This window comes from Cynocephalus volans, chromosome 16 (assembly GCF_027409185.1).
Source record: "Cynocephalus volans isolate mCynVol1 chromosome 16, mCynVol1.pri, whole genome shotgun sequence".
NCBI classification, from domain to species: Eukaryota; Metazoa; Chordata; class Mammalia; order Dermoptera; family Cynocephalidae; genus Cynocephalus; species Cynocephalus volans.
This window is the reverse complement of record NC_084475.1, coordinates 25,520,866-25,547,510: the sequence shown is the minus strand read 5'-3', so window position 1 is coordinate 25,547,510 and position 26,645 is coordinate 25,520,866. Positions and strand designations below refer to the sequence as shown.

The window sequence follows — 26,645 nt, the reverse complement described above, 5'->3', positions numbered from 1 at the left end:
TGTGGCAGCAAGCCCCAGGCTGGTCATGTGGGTCCTTCCTCAAGTGCTGCTGTTCCTGACCCAGCCTGTGAACTCACACAAGCAGGCAAGAAAGCCAGGAACATCTCCAGAGGAACAGGCTAGTTAGTGCCCATTAACTCACCTTAAGGATTACACAAACACAAGACTTGAGCCAGAAGGTTACATGAGCCAAGAGGGTCAAGAAGAGTAGGTAAAGATCAAAGGCTTCCAGAGTATTGTCTTTGAAAATGCAATCATTTCTAGGCAATGCCCATGCAATCAGAAGACAATATAAAGAAATGGCCTTAAAACACTTGACATCTGTATTAGTCCATTTCTGTTGCTTATAACAAAATACCCAGAACTAGGTAATTTATAAGAAAACAAAATTTATTGCTTACAGTTTTGGAGGCTGGGAAGTCCAAAGTCCAGGGCACACATCTGGTGTAGGCCTTCCTTAGTGATGGCTTCAGCAATACAGGGTATCACACTGCAAGATGGCAGAAGCAGAGAGAGACTCTCACGTTCTCTCCTTTTACAGCCCTCAGAACCATGCCCATGGCCACCATTATTAATCCATTCATTAAAGCATGGTCCTCAGAATCTAATCACCTCTCCAAGGCCCCACCTTTCAATTACCATAATAGAATTTCCCATCCTCTTAACAGTCACAGTGGGGTCTAAGTTTCTAATACATAAAACTTGGGGGACACAATTCAATCCATATTGATATCTGTAGATTGTAAAAGTAAAAAAAATAAAGGGGGGATTGATCTCAAACAATTCAGAAAGATCAGATTCACTAAACGGATGTTGGCTTTTATAAGCCAGATTTCAACAATAAAGGGCATGTCTATAAATGATCCAGAGCAAGCAAGTGAGAAGCAAACTATAAAATTAACATCAAAGCCAATGAGCACTTACCGTGCGTGGCACTGGACGCACCACACAACCCACCAGGGAGGTCCTGCTACCACTCCCATATACGGGTTACGAGGCCTCAAGAAATTAAGCCTGAATTTGAACCCAGCTATGACCACAGATGCCAAGCTTTTAATCACAACACAACTCCAATTAATACAGATAATTTATCGATTTTTCAAAAAAACAATGGTCCTAAGGTTTATTTAATTCCACTTCCTGTGACCTATTTATATTGCATTTTGGAATTTTAAGTTACCATTTGAGGCATTTGTTTTAGCCTATTCATTCCACATTCAGAAAAATGGATCCAGAAAGGTTACATCACTTGAAGAAACTCAGAAAAACAACAGAAATTGGAGATATACTTACGACACCTTCATTTGGGCCTGTAAGGATTAGAACACTAGAATATAAGGGAACCTTCTTAGAGAAGTAGAGAAAGCAGTTTCATACCATTTGGTTTCTACTCGGTTCTACAGATACCATTTCAGGTGCTACTATAAAGCTCAACAACCTCTAGAAACATCTTTTCCACTTATTCAGTTATTGGGCACCTCTATGTCTGGCACTGAGCTGTGCATATAGTATTCAGCAGAGAATGGGGACAGAGTATCCTCCTTCTCAGCCTAGAGTCCAGTGGCTAAAATACAGATTTACAGATTTGCACAGTCCCAAGTTCAGTTGACACAGTCTCATTTTTGTCCCAGGCATGGGGATCCATGACAGCATTTAAGGCACCCCTGCTTCTCAGGAAGCACCACATTGACTGCTCCTGGGAGAATTGCTTTAAAGGTGTGCAGAGATGTGGAAATCGGATGATAGACAGATAGACAGATAGTGAGATAGAAAACAAAATAAGCAACTTTGGTCACCAATCTAAATCTGAGCTGATAGTGTAAAACCTTCCAGTCAAGTCATATTTTCAGACACTTCACAGAGCTCACTATAATGTGTCAGGCTCCAGAGTCATTTAAAGATCTCCATGGAGACTCCTCAGGGTCCTTGTCAACATCACATTTGACTGCTGGGCAATCCCATCTTTCATAAACCTACATGATCGATGTCCCACCAAACGTCAGGAGAAAGGTCTCCTGGGTGGTCAAGGTTTCCATTCTTGCCTCAGGCCTCAAAGCCAGGCTGTGCCCCTCAGCAAGGCCACTCAGACAGACAGGGCAAAGCGGGCTCTATAAAGAAGAGGGTCTTCTCAGGTCACGGAGTGACCTGCAGCAGAGAAACCGCAGCCACAAGAGCTGACAGACGGGAGCCGTGTTGTGCGGTCAGAGCGTGGTGGGAGAAAGAGACCACGAAGACAAGGCATGTCCCCAAGTGAAGCAGTGTCCACTCGTGTTATATAAAGACAGAGTCCACTTAACACAAAACCAGTGTACACAGTGGGGAGGACCACTATTCCAGCTGGAGAAACAACCACCCATTGCAGTTTAAAAGCGGCTGCAGCATTTCTAGAACTTTCAATACGTCCATTACTTCCGCTCTTGTCTTTCTTTTTTAAAACTTGTTTTCTATTAGCATATTCATTGTTACAAATCATACTTGAAAAGACGAGTCGACACCAGTTGACGATCCACCAGAGAGAGCCCGTTTATTATGCAGCACACACACACATATATAGGGCTTTAAGAGGAAAGCTGATTGGCTTAAAATACAATCCCTACTTAGCATACCACATGGGGTTTGCCAGGGAGCTGAGTGGTGTGTAATTCGCGCCGGCGGGAAGGAGAATACGGAAGAGAAGGGCAACCAGCGCCATGATGGGGTGTGGCCGAGAAGGACTTATGTGATCGGGGTGTGATCCCTTGGGGCATTTGGGTCCCTACAATACTTATTCCGTGTGCCCTTCCTTTATCCAATCCCCCTCTCCCTCCCTTCTTCCCCTCCCGCTCCCCTCTAATAACCATGGATTTGTTCTCTCCATCTGCACTCTTGTCTTTTAATATCTAGAGTTCAGATCAGTTTTTCTAAATTGGAATTTAATCTGTAGACATATTACTATGTGTTTTGATATTCGCAAGTCCCAAAGGGTCCAACTCTACAGGCACAATATTGTCTGGGGATGGACAGTCTGAGTCCAAATCCCACCTCAGCCTGTGCAATGCTTATCAAGTGATTTATTTATCTTTGCCTGTTTCCTCATTTGTAAAAATGAGGATCACAGTTCCCGCCTCATGCCTCTGAGGATCAAATACAAAACTTTGTAAAGGGTTTAATGCAGTGTCTTCTACCTACTAAAGACTGTATCATTCCATGCAAAATAAAAGCAAAAATCATAAGGGAGAAGTTGGTTTCCTCCAGGTAAAAGTGGGAAGGTGGGTAGGGCGGGGTTGGCGTGGAGTCGGTGTGAGTATGCTGCTCAAGGTTTCCAAGCGCCAAGCTTCTCCCAGCTCACGCTCTGCCATGACTGGAGGCGGCCCTTGTGTTCACGCCCAGATGGAACCTTCCACATGCCAGACAGCAAGGTAGAGGAGAAGAGCAGCTCAGAGATGGGGCCTTTTTTCTAGGTGGTCACGTGTCAGTAGAAGTTTTTGAAAAGGGATACCACAAAGAAGGGGGCAAGGGAGTAATTTTAATAATTTCTAGTGTTCAAGAAGTTATAATATGGTTTAGAAACTGAATGAGAGGAAGAACTTAACAGAAAGACCTCTGTCCATCTGTCCATCTGTACCTCCCTGCAACAGCCACTGCGAATCTGTAGTCACTCAAGAAGCAAAGAAAGAATAAGGTCAAAGAAACAAAGAAGAAGCAAACCCCAGGCAAAGTGTACTCCTGGCTGCAAGGATCTGCCCTTCAAAGGGGGCTCAAGTCAGAGCCATCTCCCCTTAACACACTTAACTAAAGCTAACTAGAGAGGTCAATTAGAACATGCTGCACACTGCCTGGAAATCTCGTGCACAACTCCCATGACTTTCTTACCCATTCGGTGCAGTGATAGGTCTTGCCCTATTGTGGTTGTAGGTTTTAGGTATACAAAGGTATCTAGTAACCTGAATTGCTAAATAGATGGAAAGAAACAATGTGCTAAGAAGTAATTATGGGCCGCCTATTACAGCCCTGTGACTTCGATTTGAAAAGAGGCAGGAAAACAGGTGTCGGGTCATTTGCCAGGCACCAATCAACACCCACAATAACCCCAGTATTTCCGTCAGAAATTCTCAAGTGGGAGGTATTGTTCTTCCTGAAAATGTGAAGAAACCAAGGTGTGTACTCTGCTGCGGGCAAAACAATCCCATTACACAGCAAAAAATATATTCAGAGGTGCTCCTGTTGCCATTTAAAGGAGTGCCAACTCTACCCCCCAAAACACACACACACCCTCCACTATCTTCTTTTTTTTTCGGGGTGCGGGGGGATGGCTGGCTAGTATAGGGATGCACCCCTGGGCCTTGGAGTTATCAGCACCACACTCTAACCCACCCAGCTAACCAGCCAGCCCTTGTTAGCTTTAAAAGGCAGGATCCGTCCTTGTGCTCCACGAGTACGTTTCCAATCCTGCCGCCGGGTGGCAGGAATAATCAGCATCAAGAAGCTGAAGCTCCTCATGGAACCAGAAAATGTCGGGGTTCTGGAAAGGCCCACAGGAACACCAAATCAGAACTGTGCTGTATGGACAGGGGTGCTGAGGCTTCCAAACATGTGACCTGCTCAGTGTCACACATGTCATTAGGGACCCTGAGGACTAGCCCTCAGTGACCTGCATCCTGTTATTCCACCAACTCGTGCTTGGTTTTTTTTTTTTTAACTTAATATTGAGGAAAATTTCAGCATCCATCAAAGTAAGAGGATAGTAGAATGAGTCCCTACGCACCCATCGGCCACCTTCAGCCATTAGCAACATTTGGCCATCTCCCATACGATCTATATTCTCCTTTCATACTGCATTTTTACACCAAGTACCAGAGCACTACATTGCTGTCGTCGTGCAACCTTAAAATCACCAAGTTCGGGCCGGCCCGTGGCTCACTCGGGAGAGTGTGGTGCTGATTACACCAAGGCCCCGGGTTCAGATCCCATATACGGATGGCCGGTTTGCTCACTGGCTGAGTGTGGTGCTGACAACACCAAGTCAAGGGTTAAGATCCCCTTACCCGTCATCTTTTAAAAAGAAAAAAAAAAAATCACCAAGTTCATTAATTCAACAATAATTGTCAGTGTCTGCTATGCGCAGGGAACTGTGCTAAAGGAAGATATAAACAACCGTAACACGAAAAGAAAGGATGGTGACAGTGCCTGTGTGCATCAGTCACGTGTGTGCCGTAAGGCTCTCGTGTTTCAGTAATTGGAAAATATGACACAACTTGGAATTGCCATGTATTCTATATTCCTAGGGCCAGCCAGAGATCTCCAGTCATCCACTTGGTCTTTTTTCAAAGACAAGGTCAAAGCTATGGGGTAGCAGGGACATTTCCTGACTTGGTCTAGAAAAAGTCAAGCTGGAATGAGATGGGGGAAGATTAGTCACCTCAAAAAAGATGAAAGAGAAACAAGCCAGGTGTTTGTCACATCTGGAAACAGCCGCTGAAGGGTCAGAATAATTCGCCAAGAGCAAACCTTACTCTGTTCTTTAAAGTAAAATCAAGACAGCCTCACAAAAGAAGGCATTTTTCTTATGTTCATTACTACTAGAGATTGCTTTAAACCAAACAAAACACATTTCAACATCTCTTAAATCCAACATATAAGATGAAAATTATCCAGCCTATGATTTACTACATTTCATTTCATTTTTGAAGTTGAAAACCTGTGTGACGGGATAGAAAGGAGTGGAAACCTGCCCCTCGTGGCGGCTCTGCTTGTTAGACAATTACCTGGCAACTGCCTTCCTTCCTGTCTCCCTTAATTGAACAACACCAATCTTTTCTATCAGAACAAAACAAAGCAAAAATTATCTGTGTTTCTGTATGAGCTCAAGATTCATTGGCTGTTTCCTGAATCAGATGCCTTGTCTTAACACCGAATCTTTGCCTGGCTCATCCTTCAAAATTCTTCCAGTTATCATTCATTGGAGAATGTTCATTTTTTGGCTCTGACATTTTAGTTTTGCAATCTGTACTTTTTTCTTAGAATGAAGACACCTTTCTTGAAAACCAGAACACATCAGGAAACAACTCGACAAGGAGTAGAGGCGTGCAAAGCAGGGAGCACGTAAACACCGAGCAGGTATGGCTGGACAGTGGTGGGGCAACTAGTGCAACTGGGGCAACCATGGTGACCGCTGCATACCAGGCACCTGACAGCTGGGGACAGAAAGAGTGGCAGTCAGCAGGCGCTCGGTGGAATGAATTAAATGGTAATTAGAGTGCATAAGGCCGAGTGCTGATGAAAACACACATGCCCAAACAGAGATTTTGTTTTTGTACACCTGTCCTCAAGTCTCCCTGATGGGAAGAGTACTCAGGCTTTCTACTATGGATTCCAAGCTACATCCCAAGGCAAAAGCACTGGCTTAAACAGAAGCATATGGACTTTAAGGTAAATGAGGCAGACACGAGGAAGGCTCTAATATGGTTCTAAAACTGTCCATCAAGCCTCAGGGTTCCTTAATGACACCTAAGTTTAACACCAGTCTGAGGAGCTCTGTTTTATTTCATTTACATATCGAATTCTGGGTAGGATTTCATTTAAAGAAAGCCTTCTGCTGATAAAAAAGTGAGCAAATTACCCATGTAGATCATCTTTTAAAAAGTGATTCTAAGCATACTATTGTGCCATTTGCGAAGAGTTTTCTCATGATAAAAGAATAACCTTTTTAAAGTAGAAAATTTGGAAAATTATTGCAGCAACATTTGGAAGACAAAAAAGAAAAGACCTGTAATTCAAGGAAAAAACTGGTGCCTAAAATCTTGGAACTCAGCCTTTTTTATTGCAAACACATGCCCACATGCCTGTGCCGTCTATGTTGGGATTGAGCTATCCACATTACTTGATAACTGTCTATTTCACATGATATGTTGCAAAAAGTGTTGATGTTACTAAATATTATTCAACAAACAAAAAAGAAAACAATACTTATGTCCACGTAAAAACTTGTACACAGATGTTGATAGAAGTTTTATTCATAATTGAAGTCCTTCAGTAGGTGAACGGACAGACAAGCTGTGGTCCGTCCACACGATGCAGTGTCTTCAGCACTAAAACAAAATGAACTAAGAAGCCATGGAAAGACATGGAGAGACCTTAAGTGCATATTACTGAGTGGAATAAGCCAATCCAAAAAGGCCACATACGGTATGATTCCAGCTATAGGACATTCTGGAAAAGGCAAAACTATAGAGACAGGAAAAAGATCAGTGGTTTCCCGGGGTCAGGGGAGAGGAAGGCACCAACAGGAGGATTTTTAGGGCAGTGAAACTATGATACTACAGGGGTAGATACATGTCATTATACACTTGTCCAAGCCTCTAGAATGTACAATACCAAGAGTGAACCTAATGTAAACTGTGGACTTTGGGTGATAATGGTGTGTCACTGAAGGTTCATCCTTGTAACGAATGTACCACTCTGGTGGGGGTGCAGACAGTGGGGGGGCTGTGCACGTGTGATGTAAGGGACAAACTCTCCGTACTTTCAGCTCAATTTTGCTGTGAACCTAAAACTACTCTCTAAAAAAAGTATATTTCTTAAAAAATTGTCTCACAAAAAACAAAACAAAAAAATTTTAGATATTTTACAACTGTGCACAGGAACGTGAAGACTGCTGGATTTGGCAACAGTGGGCCTTGGGCGCCCTTGGCAGAAGCCAGCAGTAGAAGCCGCATTGCAGTGGGCTGAGAAGTGAGCAGGTGTGGGGGTGGGCACAGGAAAGTCAGGGCACCTCTTCCCAGTGGTCTGGCTGTGAGACGAAGGACCAGGGGCAGGTGTCCCGTGATTGTGTGGTCGAGGGGCTTTTGTTGTTTTTGTGGTTAAAAGATGAGAAAGGACTGAAAAAAGAAAAGAAAGCAATAGTAATGCTAGATATTTTACCGACAGTAGGTAGCCTGGGGCACTTTCAGTGTGAGAAAGTAATCATTGTGATCATTTACATCAAATATTTACATTGACTGCTGGCCGAGCTGAGTGTTAAAGGGAAAGAATAAGAGTCATCTGTGCCCCTGTCCTCAGCACTGCAGCTGGGACTCAGCTGGTCTCTCTGCCCATTATCCTACCTCCTTCCTAGTTCCCGGGGTCCAGCCCAGAAAACAAAGGTAATCTGAGTCAGAAGTATAACGGAGCTTGGCACCAAAGGACTGTGTGATATTTGAGGATCCTTTCAGCTCAGAAATATGCTAATGATTTATGTCTATGATTTTTGTTAAAGAGAATCAAAGGCCACGTGGGATATGACAGAAAACGAAAGCTGGGACTTGGCACCTCTTAGAACAGTTCAGAACTGCTCCACACCTATGCGCCCCCTCCCCAGCCCTCTTAGTTAGGCGTTTGCAGAGTGGAGAGAGGCAGGAAATTCTCTGCCATCCTGAGAACAGGATGGCTCATGGACATTTGGGAGCTCAAACTGTACCTGGAAAGACTGTCCGTGACAGATGGCCCAGGTCTTTCCTTAGAGAAGGGCTAGCTGAGTAAGGGAAATAGTCCCCATTAGCCCACCCAACGGCATCCTAGTTCATCAGCTCTGGAGGTGCCAAGCCAGTGTTCGTATCTGCAGACCAAGCTGCAGGCTGCCCGGAAAATACAACCAGCTTTGGTCTCAGTCCCTTGGAAACTGGGGCTGGCAGAATACAAAGGGAGATTTGTGCAGCCTCTGGTTTTAACTTCATTCAACACTGAAAACAGAGCTGGGGTTGAATGATTACAAGGCAGACAGGAGCAGAAATATGAGCCTGTTCCATTAAGAAAAAGAGGAAACACCAACCACCCCTTTGCAAGGAAAGGGGAGAGATAAGTGATCCTGAGGAAAAAATGTCTGTGCAGTAGATAATAGGAGCCATCTTCTTGCATAATAATTTAAAAGGACCTATTGAAAGTTCTTTGCCAGAATTCTAAGCAAAGGAGACCAGGATCCACTTTGCCCAAGATTCTCATTATTCCGTCTCTGCTCCAATGTTTGATTTCCAGGACGAAGAACAGGTCACTATAGAGCAGGATTCTCCAAGAAACAAAGAAGACATGGAAGATGACCAAGAGATGCATCAAAAAGGGTATAGGTTTTAAACCAGAGGAATAACCACACCCACCTCTTTTTTATTATTGTATTAACATTTACTTGTACATATTTGCACACACACCTCTTATTTGGTTTTACCACTTTGTTTTATCCCCACCTAATTTTCAACATTTATTATGATTTATTGGACATCATGACCACCACCCATCCACCTATCCCCAACATCTTTTTCAGAAAAATTAATGGAGCTCTAGAATGATCAATGTGGTCAGTTCAAACTGCTGATGTCCTGGGAAGTCAATATCTAGCTTTAAATTCACCCACGACAGTTTTCTAATTAAAAGTGTAAATTACCAACTAATTGCTCCAGTCCAGACAAAAGTAGTTAATTCATCTTCTCAATGTCAATCAATAGCAATTGATTTCTCAAAACCCAATCCACTTTAAACCCCAACAAACTGTTGCTCTTACCTTGTCGTATCCTGAAGGTATTTCAAATCCTCACAATCCCATAAAGTAAGAGAGGCAAGATTATTATCTTCCTTTTTTGGACCAAGAAAATGAAGCTTAGAGAAGTGACTTCCCTGAGCTAGTGAGGAACAGTGGTCACTGACAATTTCAGCTTCCGATTCCTAGTCCAGGATTGTTTGCTACTCTGTCATAGCACTACAGTATTTGTTTATTTCCTAAATGCTTACTTAAGTTTGATCTAAATCCTGCCTCTCTGAGGAACTTTGTTTTTACCTATCAGAAGAGATCTCCCGAGTCGGTCAGAGTTAGGGTTGAGAGCTCTTGTCACATACACACCACCAAGAATATTTACCACCTCAGAAACCTCCTCTAAGTTCCATCCTTCATCTTACTTTCTGAGTCGCTGACCCCAGGGACTGAGAAATTCTCTTGGGTGATTAGAGGTACTCAGGTTTCACTGATGTTAATGGGACTGAAACAACCACTGGGGGGTTAGGAATTGTTCAGCCTACAAAACCACAGAGCTCAAGTGTCCCTCTGCAGCTGCTTTATGCAGAGTCAGATTGCCGTAATGGCTACACACATTCCCTGCAATTAAAAATCAGATAAAGTCAACCTACAGTAGATGAACATGCCCTATTAAATGTCACCTTCCACCACTGCCACTTTTTAACACTATATCCTCAACCAAAGATAATGCACCATTAGCTTTTCCTAAGTTAGACCATGAAAAAACTTAGTCTTCACTACACTTTTATTCTCCCGATATCTTCCAGAGCACTGTTTCTAATTCTCAGTACACAAATTCATGCACATACATAACAACGAAAGTTTCAGAAATGATTCCTATCATTACAGGTGATACATTCTGATACTTCCTATTTTTTCTTTTTTAACAGTGGTTATCATGCACTGTGTGGACTTCACACCCACTAATGGGTCCCAACTCACAGGTGTAAAATACTGCTCCAGATAATCAATATGCCCTCCCATTTCGTTTATCTGTTAATTTAATAAATGCCTCTTGAGCACCCTTACTGTCCAAGGTCCTACTCCTAGTGCTGTGTGGCTCACAGACGTCAATCCTCCAAGAAGCCATGGGTTCGTAACAAAACACAATCAAAGAAGACAGTAAGAATAGCACGCAGAAGAGTGCCTGTGTCTGAGGGGCTGCGAGTGGTCTTTATAGAAGCCAAGGACAGGAGCTGTGTCCCCAGGCTTGATGCAGTGGCTGAGACTTGGATATGCAGACAAGACTGTTACAAGGAAGGCGAGTGGATACACTGAGCAAGGGGAAAGCAGGTCTCCCAGTAGGGCTGAGTCCCTTCAGATCCTGGAGATTGGGACTCATCTATGTGGGACGAGAAATGGTCCTTTTAGAAATGCTTTCTGGTAGCCTTGACATGGCAGTGGTTAAATTTGCAGACAAACCCTTCCACCCAGCCTCAAGAGGGTGAAGGAGAGACACCTACTGGGAAGGCAGATTTCAGCACAGGCATGGAGGGGACAGGGAGCATCCCTGGGGAAGGCGAGGACAGCCATTGTGAGTATGGCCCCATGGCCTCTCCAGACTCACTCCCGGGGAGGGACGGCCACCATCCTTCCTGGAAGGCATGCTCAGATATGCACGTTGCTCACACACTACCCACCCACCTGTGACAAAGTCCTGGACAGACACAAAGACATGCCAACCATTCCAGAACTTTCTGAGAAAGCTATATTATTACCCATTTGTTAAAAGCCCTCAAATCCATAAAGTCCTGCTTTACATGTCAAGCATACCCAGTAAAGTCTGTCGATCTTGGACAAAATAGTGATCAAAAACAGAGAGCCACCAACTGGGTCAAACTTTGTGGAACCAGAGGGGATGACAGAGTTCCTTGGCTTTTTTTTTTTTTAAACAATAAACATGTAATAACCGTTGGTTAAACGCTCATAGAGGCCCTCACAGACTAGTCGGAGACATTCTGCTCCTGCGGTTTATCTCAGATTTCAGTCAGTTATCCACCCGCCCCCCAGCTCTGCTCCCAGGAGCACATTTTCTGCATCTCTCCGATGCTTCAGCATCACTCCTTGGCACACCCATTCAGTGAAGTTTGATCCAAGTCATAGCTGATTTTAGCCCACAATGAAATGAGTTTTCCATTTCTGTTTTATAAGACATACACTTCATGAATTGGCTTGCTTGTTTTACAAAACCTACTCTAGCCTAAGCATGCTGGTTTATTTCGTGTTTTGGGTGTTCACTTCTGCCTGCTTTTTTGCTTCTGTATTACAGGTATTTGGAAAGGAAGTATGATACAGTCTGTGATTTTTGTAGGAAACACAAAACCACTCTTCGGTATATCATCTGGGGCATTTTATTAGCAGGTAACTATCAAAGGGGAATAGGAATACAACTGTCTCTTTCCAAGGTTCCCCCAAATACTAACTTTATGTGGGAAGAATATAAACTTTTCCTTTCCCTGAACCTCACTGAATCATCCAGAGACACAGAGAAGTAAATCAAGGAGCCCCTAGGTCTTGGGTCACAGCAGGGGAAGCCTATGCACGTTGTTTCTCTGGCCTGACTATGACGCCAGCCGCTAATTTTTTAGTCACCCACTCTCAGGGCCTTTGTTATTGTGATGTGGATTTGACAGGGTGCATTGGTTAGCAAATCCATTAAACTTGGGTAATTGGCAGACATGGTAATAATCACAAGGTAAAAACCTAATTGCAGGGGACAACATAAGCAATTAATACTTTATGTGAATATAACACAAGGAGCCTAAGGCCATCTAGCCCACTCAAAGCAAAGGGCTCCACAGCCCATTTTAAAGAACGCTCCTAGGGGGCCGGCCCGTGGCTCACTCGGGAGAGTGCGGTGCTGGTAACACCAAGGCCACGGGTTCGGATCCCATATAGGGATGGCCGGTTCGCTCACTGGCTGAGCGTGGTGCTGACCACACCAAGTCAAGGGTTAAGATCCCCTTGCCGGTCATCTTTTTAAAAAATTAAAAAATTAAATAAATAAATAAAGAACGCTCCTATCTATAAAATGTAAGCACACCCACCCAAGCCCACAGACATTAATCCAAGACTGATGCACTGCTGAGGTCAGTGGTTTTGCTGACGCTCAGACAGCTGGAACAGGACACAGCAGGGTTGGTAAACTTTCTCTGTGCTGGATCAGATAGTATTTTAGGTTTTGCAGTATTTTAGGCATAAGGGCAAAACTATGTAACTCTACCATTGTGGTTAAAAGCGGAGCTATGGACAGTACACAAGCAGATGGGCACGGCTGTGTCCCAGTACGGTTTTATTTGTGGAATACAAATATAATTGTACTTGCCACCTACAAATACAAGTGGCAGGCCAGGTTTAACCTGCAGATTGGTTCCTTGCTGACCTTTAAGAACAGGAAACCTCGTTCTTATCCAAGAATCTTCTCTTCAAAAGCAGCTACCTTTGATAATTACTCCCGCCCCCTCTCCTTAGAGATTCTGTGGCACATAGAGACTGTTGGTAGATCTGTTTTCCTACTCAAGCTCAGGCCAAATCTGAGCTGCAAACTGGAAGAATCAATACCTCTTTGCAGGTGGCTGCTTCAACATATGGCATTTCTCTGATAGTATCTCACCCGCTGAGTCTGAATGCTAGGGGAAAAGTAGTTAGTATGAAGGGAGAGACCCAGTGATCAAGCATCGAGATTCAAGAACTCAGAAGGTCCAGTAAGAAAAAAGACCTAGCACCCTGTCCTCCTGGCATTCATGGTGAGAACTTTAAGGACTTGCTTTGAAAAAAACCCAAAACCCCTGTCAGAGAAGCCAGTACCCATATCGAAAGCACTTCTCTATGCGGTGGTTTTGATTAAACCTCCCCTTGCCTGAGACAGCTCGAGGCTGGAGGGTGGTGTCCAGCTGATGCTGGTGGTGCTCAGTGTCTACATTTGCCTCCTGGATAGGTTACCTGGCCTTGGTGATCGCAGCCTGTGCACTGAACTTCCACAGAGCCCTTCCTCTCTTTGTGATCACTGTGACGGCCATCTTCTTTGCTGCCTGGGACCACCTGATGGCCAGATATGAGCATCAAATTGATGAGTTCCTGTCTCCCAGCAGAAGGCTTCTGAACGGCCACTGGTTCTGGCTGAAGTGGTAAAGGCAATCAGTTCTCTTATTGCAGTTGAAAGGGATGTTCGTCTTTCCCAACACTGTCCCAAAAGTTTGTTCTGAAATCGCTTCCTTTTATGGGATACTGGAGCTAGAAACAACCTAGGGAGTAATCTGCTGTAACGCCTTCATTTTACAAACAAGAAATCAGGACCTAGATGAGGCAATGACTCATTAGAGGTGTGTTCAAATGTCCCTACAAACTGTTTTAATTTTAGGTGCTATTAAATATTGTCTAAAAGATGTTAATCTAATAACCTTCCATGTGCTGTGTTACAGACACCTACATACCTACATATCAAGAAGCAGGAATACAGAATTGTGCAAGGGTTTAGTCATAGCAAGGATGGCTTTAGCTCTCCCTCTGATTTGTAAGTGGAAGGGCATCGTGACCAATTGGTAATGTCTATCCTGGCACAGGATAGGGAACAACAGCACAAATGCCATCCAATCTCAGTACCTGTTTATTAGGAACTGATTTATATATACAAAAAGAGACTGCTGGCTACATGTTTGCAAAGAGTTTTCATTTTTTTGCAACTTTTTTCTGCTTATGGAAGTTATACATAATGTCTTTAAAATGTATTTACAAAATGGGGATCAAAAGACATTCAATTTTTTTTTTTTTTTTTTTTTTGGTGGCCAGCGAGTGCAGGGAGACTTGATCCTGAATCCTTGGCTGTCCTCTAACCAACTGAGCTAACTGGCCAGCTCCAATCTTGAATTCATTTTTTTAATTTATGTTTCCTCTACAGTTGACCATTTTTACTTACAATTTTTTTTGCTATTTTAAATGTTATGATGAACATAAATCTTTATATCCATTTCCGATTAATTTAGGTCAACTTGTTTCTCATTATTTGCATTTCTTTATTGACTAGTGAATCCAAATAAGTTTTTCAATTAGGCTGTCTTTTCCCCTAATTACTCTCCATGCCTTTTGCTCATTAAAAGCATAAGGTTTTTAAATTGCTTAAAAAAAATTAAAATAAAATAAAAATTGCTTTGATGTCAAGGACCATTAGCACTTGACTTTTTGTGTAACCAGTATGTTAAAATCATAACTCATTAACTGTGATCAAAATACAGCTTAATTTTTTTCATTCACCATATGGGATAGGTAGTGGGAGCTCTCTGCCGTCTGCACCGTGCTCAGCCACTGAACACACCGGCCATCCCTATATAGGATCCGAACCTGCGGTCTCAGCACTTCCAGCGCCGCACTCTCCCGAGTGAGCCACGGGGCCGGCCCATGCCCCATACTTTGTATAAAAATGCCAAAGCCCATAACCATTCTGCTCACTCTTAGTTAACAGTCCGATGGTCACAGACATATTTTTAATATTAAGTATGTCTTGTTATATAAATAACAAAAACTAAGAACTTGGCCAAGTGTGCCATCCTTCCTCGCTGACTGGGGCTTGCGTTTCCTCTTCCTGTTACCTGATCCTCTACCAGCCTCAAACCCAGTAGAGAGGGCAGGACTGGGACAGTTCTGACCTTGCGGGGAGGCTTTCTGCTCTGGGCACAAGGCCTTCCTCCTAAGGAGGAAGGGCCTGTGAATTATTAAAAGTCCACTCCATAGGACCCCATGTCCTGCAGTGACCACTCAGGGCTTTTCCCTCAGCCTCTCTCTGTGAGACCTTCTCTCCCTCCAGGTGGCCCTACTGGGTAGGACTCAGGGTGGGTTCTTTCCAGTGAGGCCCACATCGGATCTACTGGGAAACTTCACACATCCTTGGCCTACGTAACCAGGATTGTGGAATCCCAACAGAGTGGCTTTTCTGGCCCTGCCATCCAAGCAGTGAGTCAGCTTGTCATGCCCGCTGGACTCCCCAAGGGAGTCAGAAACCAGTCTAAAGTCTGATCTAGCTCTCTGAGGCTCTAGTCAGGTTTCCCAACTGCACAAAACACATTTCAAGTTCTTCCCTAAAGGGAAAAAGGCAACACCTCAACTATCCCTCCAAAAGGAGGTAAGAATCCCAGTAGCTCTGTCAAAGCAATCACCAGAGCCCCCCTCTCCAGACATCCTTTCTCCCCTACCCCTTTATTTATCTCTGAACTAACAATAGGACCAAGGGTTGCAGAATGCGATGGACACATTGCTTAACTTTTTGGCTATTAGCCTTCACACCCTCAACAAAAAGGATCGGCTGCAATTTCCTGGTGCCAGTGTGTGTTACTCTTGTTCGTATATTTTTGGTTAGTTTAGGCCTGATTATGACTTTCAAGTGAGCTCAACAATGATGCCAGTGCCCTTCTTCCCTGTCTCGTAGGGTGATCTGGATCTCACTGATCCTGGTGGTTATTTTCTGGCTGACCTTTGACACCGCCAAATTGGGCCAACAGCAGCTGGTGTCCTTTGGTGGGCTTGTAATGTACGTTATCCTGATATTTCTATTTTCCAAACACCCAACCAAAGTAAGTATAAAATTGACTTCTTGGAAATTTTTTCCTCTTTTTTTCCCATGTGTAAATTGCTCAAAATAATAATTGTAAGAGAATCAAATATTACTCTTTTTTTTTTTTTTTACTTTGCTGTAGTTATTTAAGGTAGCTAGGGTGCCCTTCCTCCTGAACTTGCATAATTTTACTGTCTCATGTTTTATTCTCAGTAATTTTCCTGTTATACAAGCAGTGGGACGTTCTCTGTCTGTCAAGTCCAATTTCTATTCATGTACCCCCTCCCCCATGAAACACACATACACAGAAAACTCATCTATTTCGGTCCAGATTTCCCTAGACCAGTTAATCTGATATTCTATGATTGGGACCTGCAGTTTATCAAAGTTCCATTTGCAGTTTGGGCTTTTTTACTCCAAAACTTTGTCCTTATACAGTTTTTTTTTTTTTTTTTTTTCTTTTCTCATTAAACCCGATTCTCGTTCTTGCTCTGTCATCCTGTCACCCATGAAATGGGCAAGATTTCTGAGACGCTGAAGCTCTCAAATATAACTCACAGTGGCAAGCTCTGGAAGACCTTATTGGCTAAAGGACTGACCCAAGAAAAAAAGCATTAATCAAAGACCAAGTTTACCTAACATGATCCAAACTTTTTGCCGTGTCAGGGAGAACATCCCTATTTCTGTGCCTCTGATCCCATAGTTCTTTTCAGGCCACTCATCTCTGCACCAAAAATAAAAGCAGATAACTGTCATTGTTGTACATCCTGGGTCTGCACTAGAGTTAGTAAGTTCCTGTCACAGTGAAATGAGAGCTCCTCAAGAGGGCAGAACTTCACCTAATCCGCTTACAAATTGTCAGATCAACAAAGCTCGGACACACAGAGAAATCTGTTCTGCCTTTTCATTTTCCAGATAGGGGAAATAATTATATGTATCTAATATGCACAGAATGACTAGGATAACCAGTCCCTTTCTCCTTTGATGGCCCTTCTTGGACTACTCTTTGTGTCTAAGTTATCTATCAGTACATAATGGTTACATAGTTTGCTGGGTCGGAAAGTTTCAAACTCGGGTTTAGGGAGACAAAATGCAATCCTGAGTTAAAGGCATGATTCTAGCAAGGGATTCTCTGCTCACAACTGTGCTGGAGTACCAAGCAAGGTGGGTCACAGGCCATACCTGAGAAAGCTTCCAAGGAAATAGTGATCCTTTGGACATTTATGCCAAGGTCAGCATTAGTTTCCTAATAAGAAATATCTCTTGATCTTTCTGTACAGGTTTACTGGAGACCTATATTTTGGGGAATTGGGTTACAGTTTCTTCTTGGGTTCTTAATTCTAAGGACCAGCCCTGGATTTATAGCTTTCAACTGGCTGGGTAGACAAGTTCAGGTAAGTTTGGTTCAGAAGAACACTGCTTTTCTGGTGTTTTTACCATTTATATGTACTTCTCAAGACGTGTCAGGAATTGGTTTTTTTGTCTGCATTAGCTGACCCAAATTTTAATTCCATAGCATAAGTTAGATGAATAATTGATATTACTGCCGCCCTTACCCGTGTCTCCCATTGCCTCACTCCCCGCCCTGTTGTTCCCTTCATACTGCCCATGGGGTGTCACGCTCCTAAGATGGTTCCATAAGAAGAAAAATGGGTTTCCCTCTCCTCCAGTGGTAACTGGTGCCACCCTTGTGCCGTCTGTGGCTTGCTGGAACTAATTACCACACTCAGCTCATTCTTCAGCAACCTAGAGTCAGACTGAATGTCAGAAATAACAGGAAATCCGTGTGCAGGCATAATTCAAAAATACACTCCCACGCCATTCACTGGAGAGAACGGAGCTGAGAACATTCACATCCCAAGTCTATCCAGCCTCTCTGCTGGGTCCCCCTCCTCTGCAGAGCCTAGTGTTCCTGGGGACAGTAAGCACCACTTCAGTGGTCATCATGACCATCTCTTTTTCTTTCTTTAACTCAGACTTTTCTGGAGTACACCGACGCTGGTTCTTCATTTGTCTTTGGTGAGAAATACACAGATCACTTCTTTGCGTTTAAGGTAAAGTCAGTCTCTCTTGCAGGTAGTCTTTGCCTTTTCAGTAGCTTCTCAGTCTTCGCAGACATTCAGGTAGAACTTAAGTGACTGAAAACTAGGTATGTACCTGCCGGGCTTGTTGTAGGTTGGTGACATGTCACTGCCCTTTTTCATTTAAAATGTTGTCCGAAGTCACATTTTACTTTACTACAGCATTAAGGGAAACATCTACAGGAGTTCAAAATACTCAAATATGTGGTTGGGGGCTTGTAGCATCGCCTGAGATACTTATGAAAAATCACATGGGGTAAGAATATCTGGGACTTCGGGGAAAAGAACATTATGTTCCAGGCCGTGAAGAGGCATGTGGCCACCAATGGCTTCCAGGTCCAGGATCAGTGACAACTCTGTGCTCTGGGAACCTTCAGCCCAAGCAAACTGGGACATCTGGTCAACCATAGTCTGTTTTTCCAGAACCATCCCCACCCTAAACCTTTCTCATCTCTCCTTCAGCACAGCCTTTGCCTATACGGTCTGGAGGATGGGCCTTCTCCCAACCAAAGGAGAAGCATGATTTTACAGGGGAAAGGCAACCTGGCCCCATGACTGGGCACAATCGATGCCTTCGTGGGTCTCCCACATGCACCAGGAAACTCACTGTCTTCTGGGAGGTCCTCACACACTTGTTGATGAGTCAGAAAGAAGCTTCTGGGTTTTTCTTCACTTACATTTCTAAATTGTTTCCTCACTTAGAGACTCCAAATTTACCTCCAAATTACCCCAACTTCAGTTAGGCCGATTTTTACGCTCGATCTTTTTTTGAACTGCTCATTAGATGCTTTGGGCTGAAATAACTAAGCCATCTCTGAAAGGTCAAGTGTTTTTAGAGCAAAATAGAAAAATGCTCCTATAGTGAATTAAATTCAGAATTGGAAAAAACAGTCACAAAGGAGGAACTTGCTACCCAGCGTAAATAGGTGTCTTCAGACCTTGTCTGTCCCCTGCCCCCTGGGGCAAGTCGCCTCTGTTCTTTCCTGCCAATGCAGAATCCCTGTGGTAACATTTCAGAGACAAGCCCCTTTAACTCCCTCAAGCTTTCAGGAAGGCTCTGTCTACCCATTAAGCCAATAAAAGGCTCATAGTGAGTGAGCTCTCAATACTGGCACAAAATGTCTTTTAATATATATTATTAATAGATTTTCCTAAATTAGATCCTGTACAAATTTTCCTCGGTCATTCTGTGCCTCTGGTGGCAGCTTGTGTCTGGCCATTGAGCTTAGGAAAAATGGGGAAGGGGTGCAGCAGGGAGAGACCCGGCCCACAGTGCAGCGTGGTCTGCGCAGGGTAAAAACCGCTCCCTGTGGAAACACAGGCTACAGTGAAGGCCCCCAGGGCGCACCAGAAAAATAGGATCTAGTAAAGAGAAGTTTCTTTAATACAAAACTAAACTAGTTTCCAATATGTAACCACTTTCTTAGTGATTCAAAAATCTATAGGTTAAACAATTATTATTTTTAAAATGAAGGAATGAACGCTCACTTCGTAGGAGGCACCGTGCGCACATACCTGCCATGCTACAGCTGGGACGAATAAGGAGCTGAGTTTGCTCACGATTAATCTCGAGGTTGCTCTGCTAATTAGAGGTGAAGCCCGTGTCTTTTTAGTATCAGGACATCAAGAATATTTGCTGGTGGCCTTCAGTTTGTTGACCTCGTTATTATAAACTCCCCCCAAATTTTGTTCCTTCTCTAAGAAAAGCTCATTGTAGAAGAGAGGGGGGAAAAAAGAGGTCAAGTTTCCTATTAAATATACTCCAGCTTATGCAGAACAAATGAGAATAAGAGACTGCAGATGGGAAGGTGCCTGATAAAAATATACAAGAAAAGTTTCCAGGATTTTTATGATGTTTCACAGGCAGAAGAGGAGGCAGAGAGCAGACCTGAGATAAAACCTGCTGATACTGCTGGGGACACCATTAACCTGTGATATCTTTTGTCCTTCCCCCACCACCCCCCAGGTCCTGCCAATCGTGGTTTTCTTCAGCACTGTGATGTCCATGGTCTACCACCTGGGACTGATGCAGTGGATCATTAGAAAGGTACTGGCACTGGGAGGGACAGCTGACAAGTGTTGAGCTGATTATTTCAGGCACAAAGTCTTAAATGCTTTTTATCCAGGTACTTACAAAGTTCCTTTCTCTTACTACCAAGAGCCACTACCACCACCTAAGGTATTAGATTCAAACCAAAATATCCTACATAATGTGCCACAGAGAGGATTTTATCTCAGGGACTTCTAACAGGACTTTTATTTGCAACCCACCAGATATCTTCATGAAACCACAGCAGTTACTTCGCTACCCAAGGAACTGAGGTCAGAGACCTGCCAGGGGAGAGCAGCCTGGCTCCTCTGCCTTGGTTATCCACCCTGTGCCTTACACAAACAAAGTCACTGCTTATCTTCAGGAGGTTATGAAAGTAGACACTTCTGGTCTTGGAGTGGCTAGGGAATTCCAAGCAAGAGGGAGAAGCTGCTTTTCACTCCTGAAGGACTTCCATAAGCACACAAACTAAAAACACAAAAAAAAGGCTGAAGAGTCCATCTCCTTCCTGTTCCCAGCAGCTGTGAGTCCCACACTCACGTTTGATCAGAAAACCAGGAAATCTGTAGGCTGGTTCAGAGGCACAGCAGGGCATCCAGGGCTTGGAGACAGCCACAACCCTCCTTTGGTCCCTGTAAATAAATCAAAATATATAGAGAGAGAAAGAGAGAAAAGAGAGGACAGAGAGGGAGCACGGGAATACCAGCAGAATTCAGAATCACAGACAGAGCTCCAGGGCCCGTCATTTCTGATAATTGGTTCAAACGTTCAGAATTACTGTGCTCATGTCTAAGCAGAACGAAAGGGAAAGAACACAGCAGGAAGTCCCCTCCTGAGGTGGGTACCACAGTCTCTGGTGGGAAGGCCACTATGAAAGTGGAACCATAAACTACGCTCATTTGAATGAAGTAAAAAAGGCCAGACTTCAACTACATCCCACTACTTATTAGCTGCGTGACCTCTGACCAACGACTAAACGGCCTGTGCTTTGGTTTCCCTTCCATAGAATGGGTGTAATTACAGGACTTCTCTCAAAGAGTTATCGGAAGGATTAAATGCATTACCCGGGTCAAGGGCTTAAGACAGTATCTGGAACACAGTAAAGCCTGCATGATCGTGTTAGTGATGATCATTGACTTGTACACAGCATATCTGGAGAAACTCATTTCTGTAATATTCAGAGTATATACAATGACTCAGACTTACCTCTCAATTAGAAGGGTTTGACTGGCCTGCTCGAAGGGCTGGATAACATATACCTACGTTCAGCACCATCTCTAGCCTGCCAGCTATTGTCGAAGGCCTGCATTTTAGCCCAGTTTAAAGATTTTTATCTCTGCTTTGAAGTTTTCTGTATACAAACAGTTCTTCACTGACTTTGTCCCTTTCTTCTTTTTAGGTGGGATGGATAATGCTAGTTACTATGGGATCATCTCCTATTGAATCTGTAGTTGCTGCTGGCAATATATTTATTGGACAAGTAAGTTATAATGTCAAAAAAAAAAAAAAGAAAAAAACTGCTGAAATGGATAGTGCTTCCAAAAAGTGAAATAAGAAAATATCGTGGTGTTGTCATTTCTTTTGCTGTAGAGAGAAAGGTGTCAGAATAAGGACCCCCAAGTATTGGCAATATCCAGATTCCTGAGAGAGAGAGATCCCATCCAAGAATCTGAGTACACTAGTGTGGAACTGGGTTCTTGAAAGTTTGTGAAGAGGAAGGAGGTTTGAGTCGTTTTAGTCATTTTATTAAACATAGAGTTCTCATATATAGATTCTCAACAAGTCTTTTCTGAGTCTGTTGAATTATTGAGGTCTCTGGTCAAATCTTCCAAGGCCAGTAGCTTTTCTACTTGAATGGAGTTCACGGTCTTGCAGCACAGACATGTGGCAGGCAGCCTCCCACTGCACACTGTGATGCCTGCAGCAATGAAGGGAACCAGGACAGGCTTTCCAGCAGCAGCCGTGCTGCTATGCACATATGTGAGCTCAGTCTTGTCTGAACTGGTCAACAGTCTGTCTTTGCTGAGCCTGAAAAAAATACTTTTTGGTTTTTTCTTCTCATCAAAAATAAGCTTTTAGGCTACAGTTTTCGCCTGCCTGATCCATCCCATGGATAAATGCTCTTTTGCCTGAAGTGCATTTAAGCAAAGATGCCAAGCAGTGTCCCTCAAAATAGCAGCATTCCTGAGGGGTGGATAAGAAATGGTAATCAGCTGCTCATCGCTCAGGATATGCAGCTTTGGACAGAAGGGAATCACACATCACGGAAACCAAGTGTGAGTGCTAGCCGGCACCACTACCCAAGGACACTGGACTTGAAGCAAAAAATCAAGTCACCCAGAAAAACACATGGCTCCAAAATCCAGGCTTACAGCTGCTCCAGGCAGGCAGAGTCTTCTTGTTGGTAATCCAGACTCACTAGCCTGGAACATCGTCTTTAGAGCAGGGGCCCATACTTCCTTCCCTAGGAGTTGAAATTATTATAATTACAGTCATAAAATCTCTCTGGACTAATTAGGGCACCATCTTGCATTGATTGCTTCTACCTGAGGGGTAAGAGGACTCATATACTGGGTTTCTAAGGCTCGACACATTTCTAGAACTATTCTATCTTACAGAACTATTAGAAATAATGAGGAGGAAATTGTAAAATCACACACAGGCTTCTGGGTTAGCTCAACTTGATACTTACTATGCTGAAAGTGCAGCTATTATTTATGGAGAGTCCCACACTGCAGGCTTCCCGTCCTCCTTAATGGAATTCAAGCCTTTACAACCACACTCTGTCCAGTTCCTTTCCACCCATCAGAGAGGGGGCTTTGATTCTCAATTACGAAAGGGCCTGTGGGTACCTGTCCTTGTTATTGACAGGGTTTTTTTGTTTTGTTGTGTTTTTTAACAGTTACATCTCTATTTCCCTGAGGTGTCAGGAAATAGGTTTAGAGTCTGTCAAGAAAGAATTGGAAGATAGGAAATCACAGAGGTTTAAGAATCACCAGTCCACAAGTCCAGGCCACTGGTCAGAGTCACTTGGCCAATCCTTAGAAAAGCTCACCAAGTCACCAGATTCCAATCCTAGGCTAGGTGGAGGCCCTTCTATGACTAGCCTCACAGATTTTGCAAAATGTACGCACAATCACATATGCACACTGACCTAGAGTTCAAATGGTGCAAGTTCTCAAACTTGAGCCTGAGTCAGAGTGACCTGCAGGGCCTGCTCAGACACAGACTGCCAGCTCCATGCCCAGAGTTTCTGATTCCATAAGCCTGAGGATTTGCATTTCTAATGAGCTCCCAGTTGATGCTGATGGAGCTGGTCTGAGGTTCACTCTTTAAGATACTGCTTTGAAAAGTGAAATTTTTAGTAGATTAGCATGCCCCCCTAAGATTTAAAAAGGAACATTTAATCCAATCACCCTCTTTTGTCTCTAGACCGAGTCTCCACTGCTGGTCCGACCATATTTACCGTACGTCACCAAGTCCGAACTCCACGCCATCATGACAGCTGGCTTCTCTACGATTGCTGGAAGTGTCTTAGGCGCGTACATTTCTTTTGGGGTAAGAATGTGTGGGAATTAGCTTATGAAAAATTCAACCTCTGCTTTCTTTGCGATTGCTTTTTTCCTTCTTTCCCATTGCTGATGGAAAAAGAGGTCAAGAGGGTGTCCTTTTTGCTGTCTGGCAAAAGTTGGTCACAGCTGCTTTGGCACTTGGACACTGTGACCTCAGGGAGTTTTGTGGCTTCACTTTCACATCCCTGACACCTAAATGTGAGTTATATCCAACCACAGCGCAATGAAATCATAGGATGGGGTTACTTTGGCTGAAATTTTGAATCTGTTTTTTTAAAAAAAAAACTATTACTGACATTAGTAAAGGTACTCTAGACTGGGGGCCAACATACTATGGCCCATGGACCAAATCTGGATAGCCCCGTTTTTGTAAGTGAAGGTTGATTGGAAACCAGCTGTTCCTATTCATTTGCCAGTGGCAGCTCTTATGCTACAGAGTTGAGTAGTTGTGGCCCACAAAACCAAAAATACTTATTCTCTTGCCCTTCACAGAAAGTTTTCTGACCCCTGGTCTACAGCAGTGGTTCTCAAACTTTACTGCACAGTATAATCACCTGGGAAATTTTAGAAGCCCTAAAGCCCAGGCCTTATCCCTGAGTAATCAAACCAGAATTTCTTGGGATGAGACCCAGGCAGCAATATTTTTAGAACTCCACGGATTGCAATGTACAGCCACGTTTGAGAGCTGGGTCTATGGTATAGGGCTGGAGAATATTGTGATACCTGGTACATAGCCCCCCAGGCATAGAGCTTACAAGCCACACCCAAGATACGACCCCCAGTGGAGAAATTTAATAACACAGTCAACACTGTGTGGCTCAGTGACTAGGATTTCTTACAAGATAAGTGAGCTTCATTCCAAGTCTTCATCCAGGCCTTGGAGAGCCAATCAGTCGGAAGAGAGAAAAAGAAAGGGACAAAGCCTGTCTTACAAATAAGTAGTTTGAATGGCCGATTGGACTCATGTTTCAACCCCAGATGATTCACTCTGCCCCCACTGTAGTAATGCTGCCTTCAACAATGTGCTAGGTGTGGTGGAAACAAGGAGGGAGGTGCTGATTCTGCAATTCTGAAAACAGAGTTAGGAGAATCCAGAAATAATGTGAGAGTGGAGGTGGGAAGAGGAAAGAGTCGACTTGCAATGAGGAAGACAGAAAGAGTTCACAGATGAAAGGGACTCGGGATCAGTGAGTATTGTGTAAAGGCACGAGGGATTTCAGGAGAGCGACAGGAAGCCGGGAGGGGAATGTGCACACTGGCCCATGGATCATGAGACCATTCTTCATTGCCCAGCACACCCCAGACAGCCCCTATCTAAACTGATGATGTAATGAAATATGGGCTTTAGGAACTATTTGAATATTTCAAAAGGACAACAGGGAGGTGAAGGAATGTTCTTTGAAAGTTCCTACAACACAGGATTAATTCTCTTCTGCAATAATCGAATTTTGGTTTTGTGCCTCTTCCCAAGGATGAAATACCCCTTCTCCCTCTGACTCTCGAGGTGATGCCCGTTACTTAGCCCATTGAAGACCTCTTCTAAAGGTCTGAAGAAATATTGTTTTCTGGCGTAGAATCAACTCCTGCCCCGTATCTTCCTCTGGAAGGCTTTTGGACCACTCGTCTGAACATGAAGGAAAAGCTCAATGTGTCCTCCGTTCTTTTGAAATTGCAGGTTTCGTCCTCCCACTTGTTAACAGCTTCAGTTATGTCAGCGCCCGCATCATTGGCTATTGCTAAACTCTTCTGGCCTGAGACAGAAAAACCTCAAATAACCCTCAAGAATGCCATGAAAATGGAAAGTGGGTAAGTGGGACACAATCACCTCATTAATGACCATACAAGTTGGGGCAGGGGAGTCCAAATTCAAATCACAGCAAAAATTTGATAACCAGAGAGCACAGCAAATTATGGTACTAAAGTAAATTTAATTAGACTTCACCTAAAAATTCTTGCTTTAACACTTCAAGAAAACCTTTCCAAATACCTGAATGTCAATACATCTCCTTAACTGTTTATTATAAAGATATTTCATTGTAAATATAGCATAGAGTTCATTGAGCCTTGGTTTAAGACTGTTGGAAACCCATAGGATGAAAATTTCAAGAGTTTTCTCATAGATAATAAGAAAGCCTATTCATTTTCCATGAAAAAGAAAGAAAAAAGGGTGAAAAAGACAAAGATTTAGGATGTTCAGAAGTATGTCATTAAATAAGAGAATTCATCAATCAACCCATGTCTGAGATTTATCTCTCGCTTGTATGTAGTTGGAGTCATGACGATGACTGAAAGAGCATGTTGCTAAAAATACATACATATGATTCCACTTATAAAGTTAGCAGATATGCAAACTTCCACAACATATTATTCAGGGATAAAGACGTAGAAAAATTGTAAAGAAAGGGAATGGTAAACAGACTTTAGGGAGGCAAATACCTCTGAGATCAGAGGGGAGGGGAGGAGACTGGGCAGGAGCACAGTGGGTTTCACTCTTTTTTTTAAAAAGACGACTGGTAAGGGGATCTTAACCCTTGACTTGGTGTTGTCAGCACCACGCTCAGCCAGTGAGCAAACCAGCCATCCCTATATAGGGATCCGAACCCATGGCCTTGGTGTTATCAGCACCGCACTCTCCTGAGTGAGCCACAGGCCAGCCCTGGGTTTCACTCCTTACATGAGGTGATGGATGTACAGCCTGTCCTTGAATCAATCAGTTTTTTGTACCATGAATATTTTATATTCTCTGCTACCTACTTTCAGTAAAAATAACTTTTAAAGCTGTAATATTTTTATCATTTCCCAATTTTTTTAATTGGGAAATTTATAAACACCCCAAATTCAGAGAGTATTATAACAATTAGACACCCATATGCCCATCACC

At 43.4% G+C, this 26,645-nt stretch overlaps 1 protein-coding gene across 1 annotated transcript in view; it reads left to right on the top strand.

Annotated features, from left to right (window-relative positions):
* Positions 1 to 26,645, top strand: part of SLC28A3 (solute carrier family 28 member 3) — a 53,593-nt gene that overhangs the window by 17,380 nt on the left and 9,568 nt on the right. The window contains exons 2-13 of the mRNA XM_063080399.1: positions 451 to 487; positions 5,999 to 6,096; positions 8,989 to 9,071; positions 11,787 to 11,878; positions 13,455 to 13,644; positions 15,936 to 16,080; positions 17,342 to 17,455; positions 18,038 to 18,115; positions 20,109 to 20,189; positions 21,592 to 21,672; positions 23,625 to 23,750; positions 25,440 to 25,570. Of these exons, the coding sequence (XP_062936469.1) occupies positions 451 to 487; positions 5,999 to 6,096; positions 8,989 to 9,071; positions 11,787 to 11,878; positions 13,455 to 13,644; positions 15,936 to 16,080; positions 17,342 to 17,455; positions 18,038 to 18,115; positions 20,109 to 20,189; positions 21,592 to 21,672; positions 23,625 to 23,750; positions 25,440 to 25,570 (1,256 nt within the window). The remainder of the gene's footprint in view (positions 1 to 450; positions 488 to 5,998; positions 6,097 to 8,988; positions 9,072 to 11,786; positions 11,879 to 13,454; positions 13,645 to 15,935; positions 16,081 to 17,341; positions 17,456 to 18,037; positions 18,116 to 20,108; positions 20,190 to 21,591; positions 21,673 to 23,624; positions 23,751 to 25,439; positions 25,571 to 26,645) is intronic.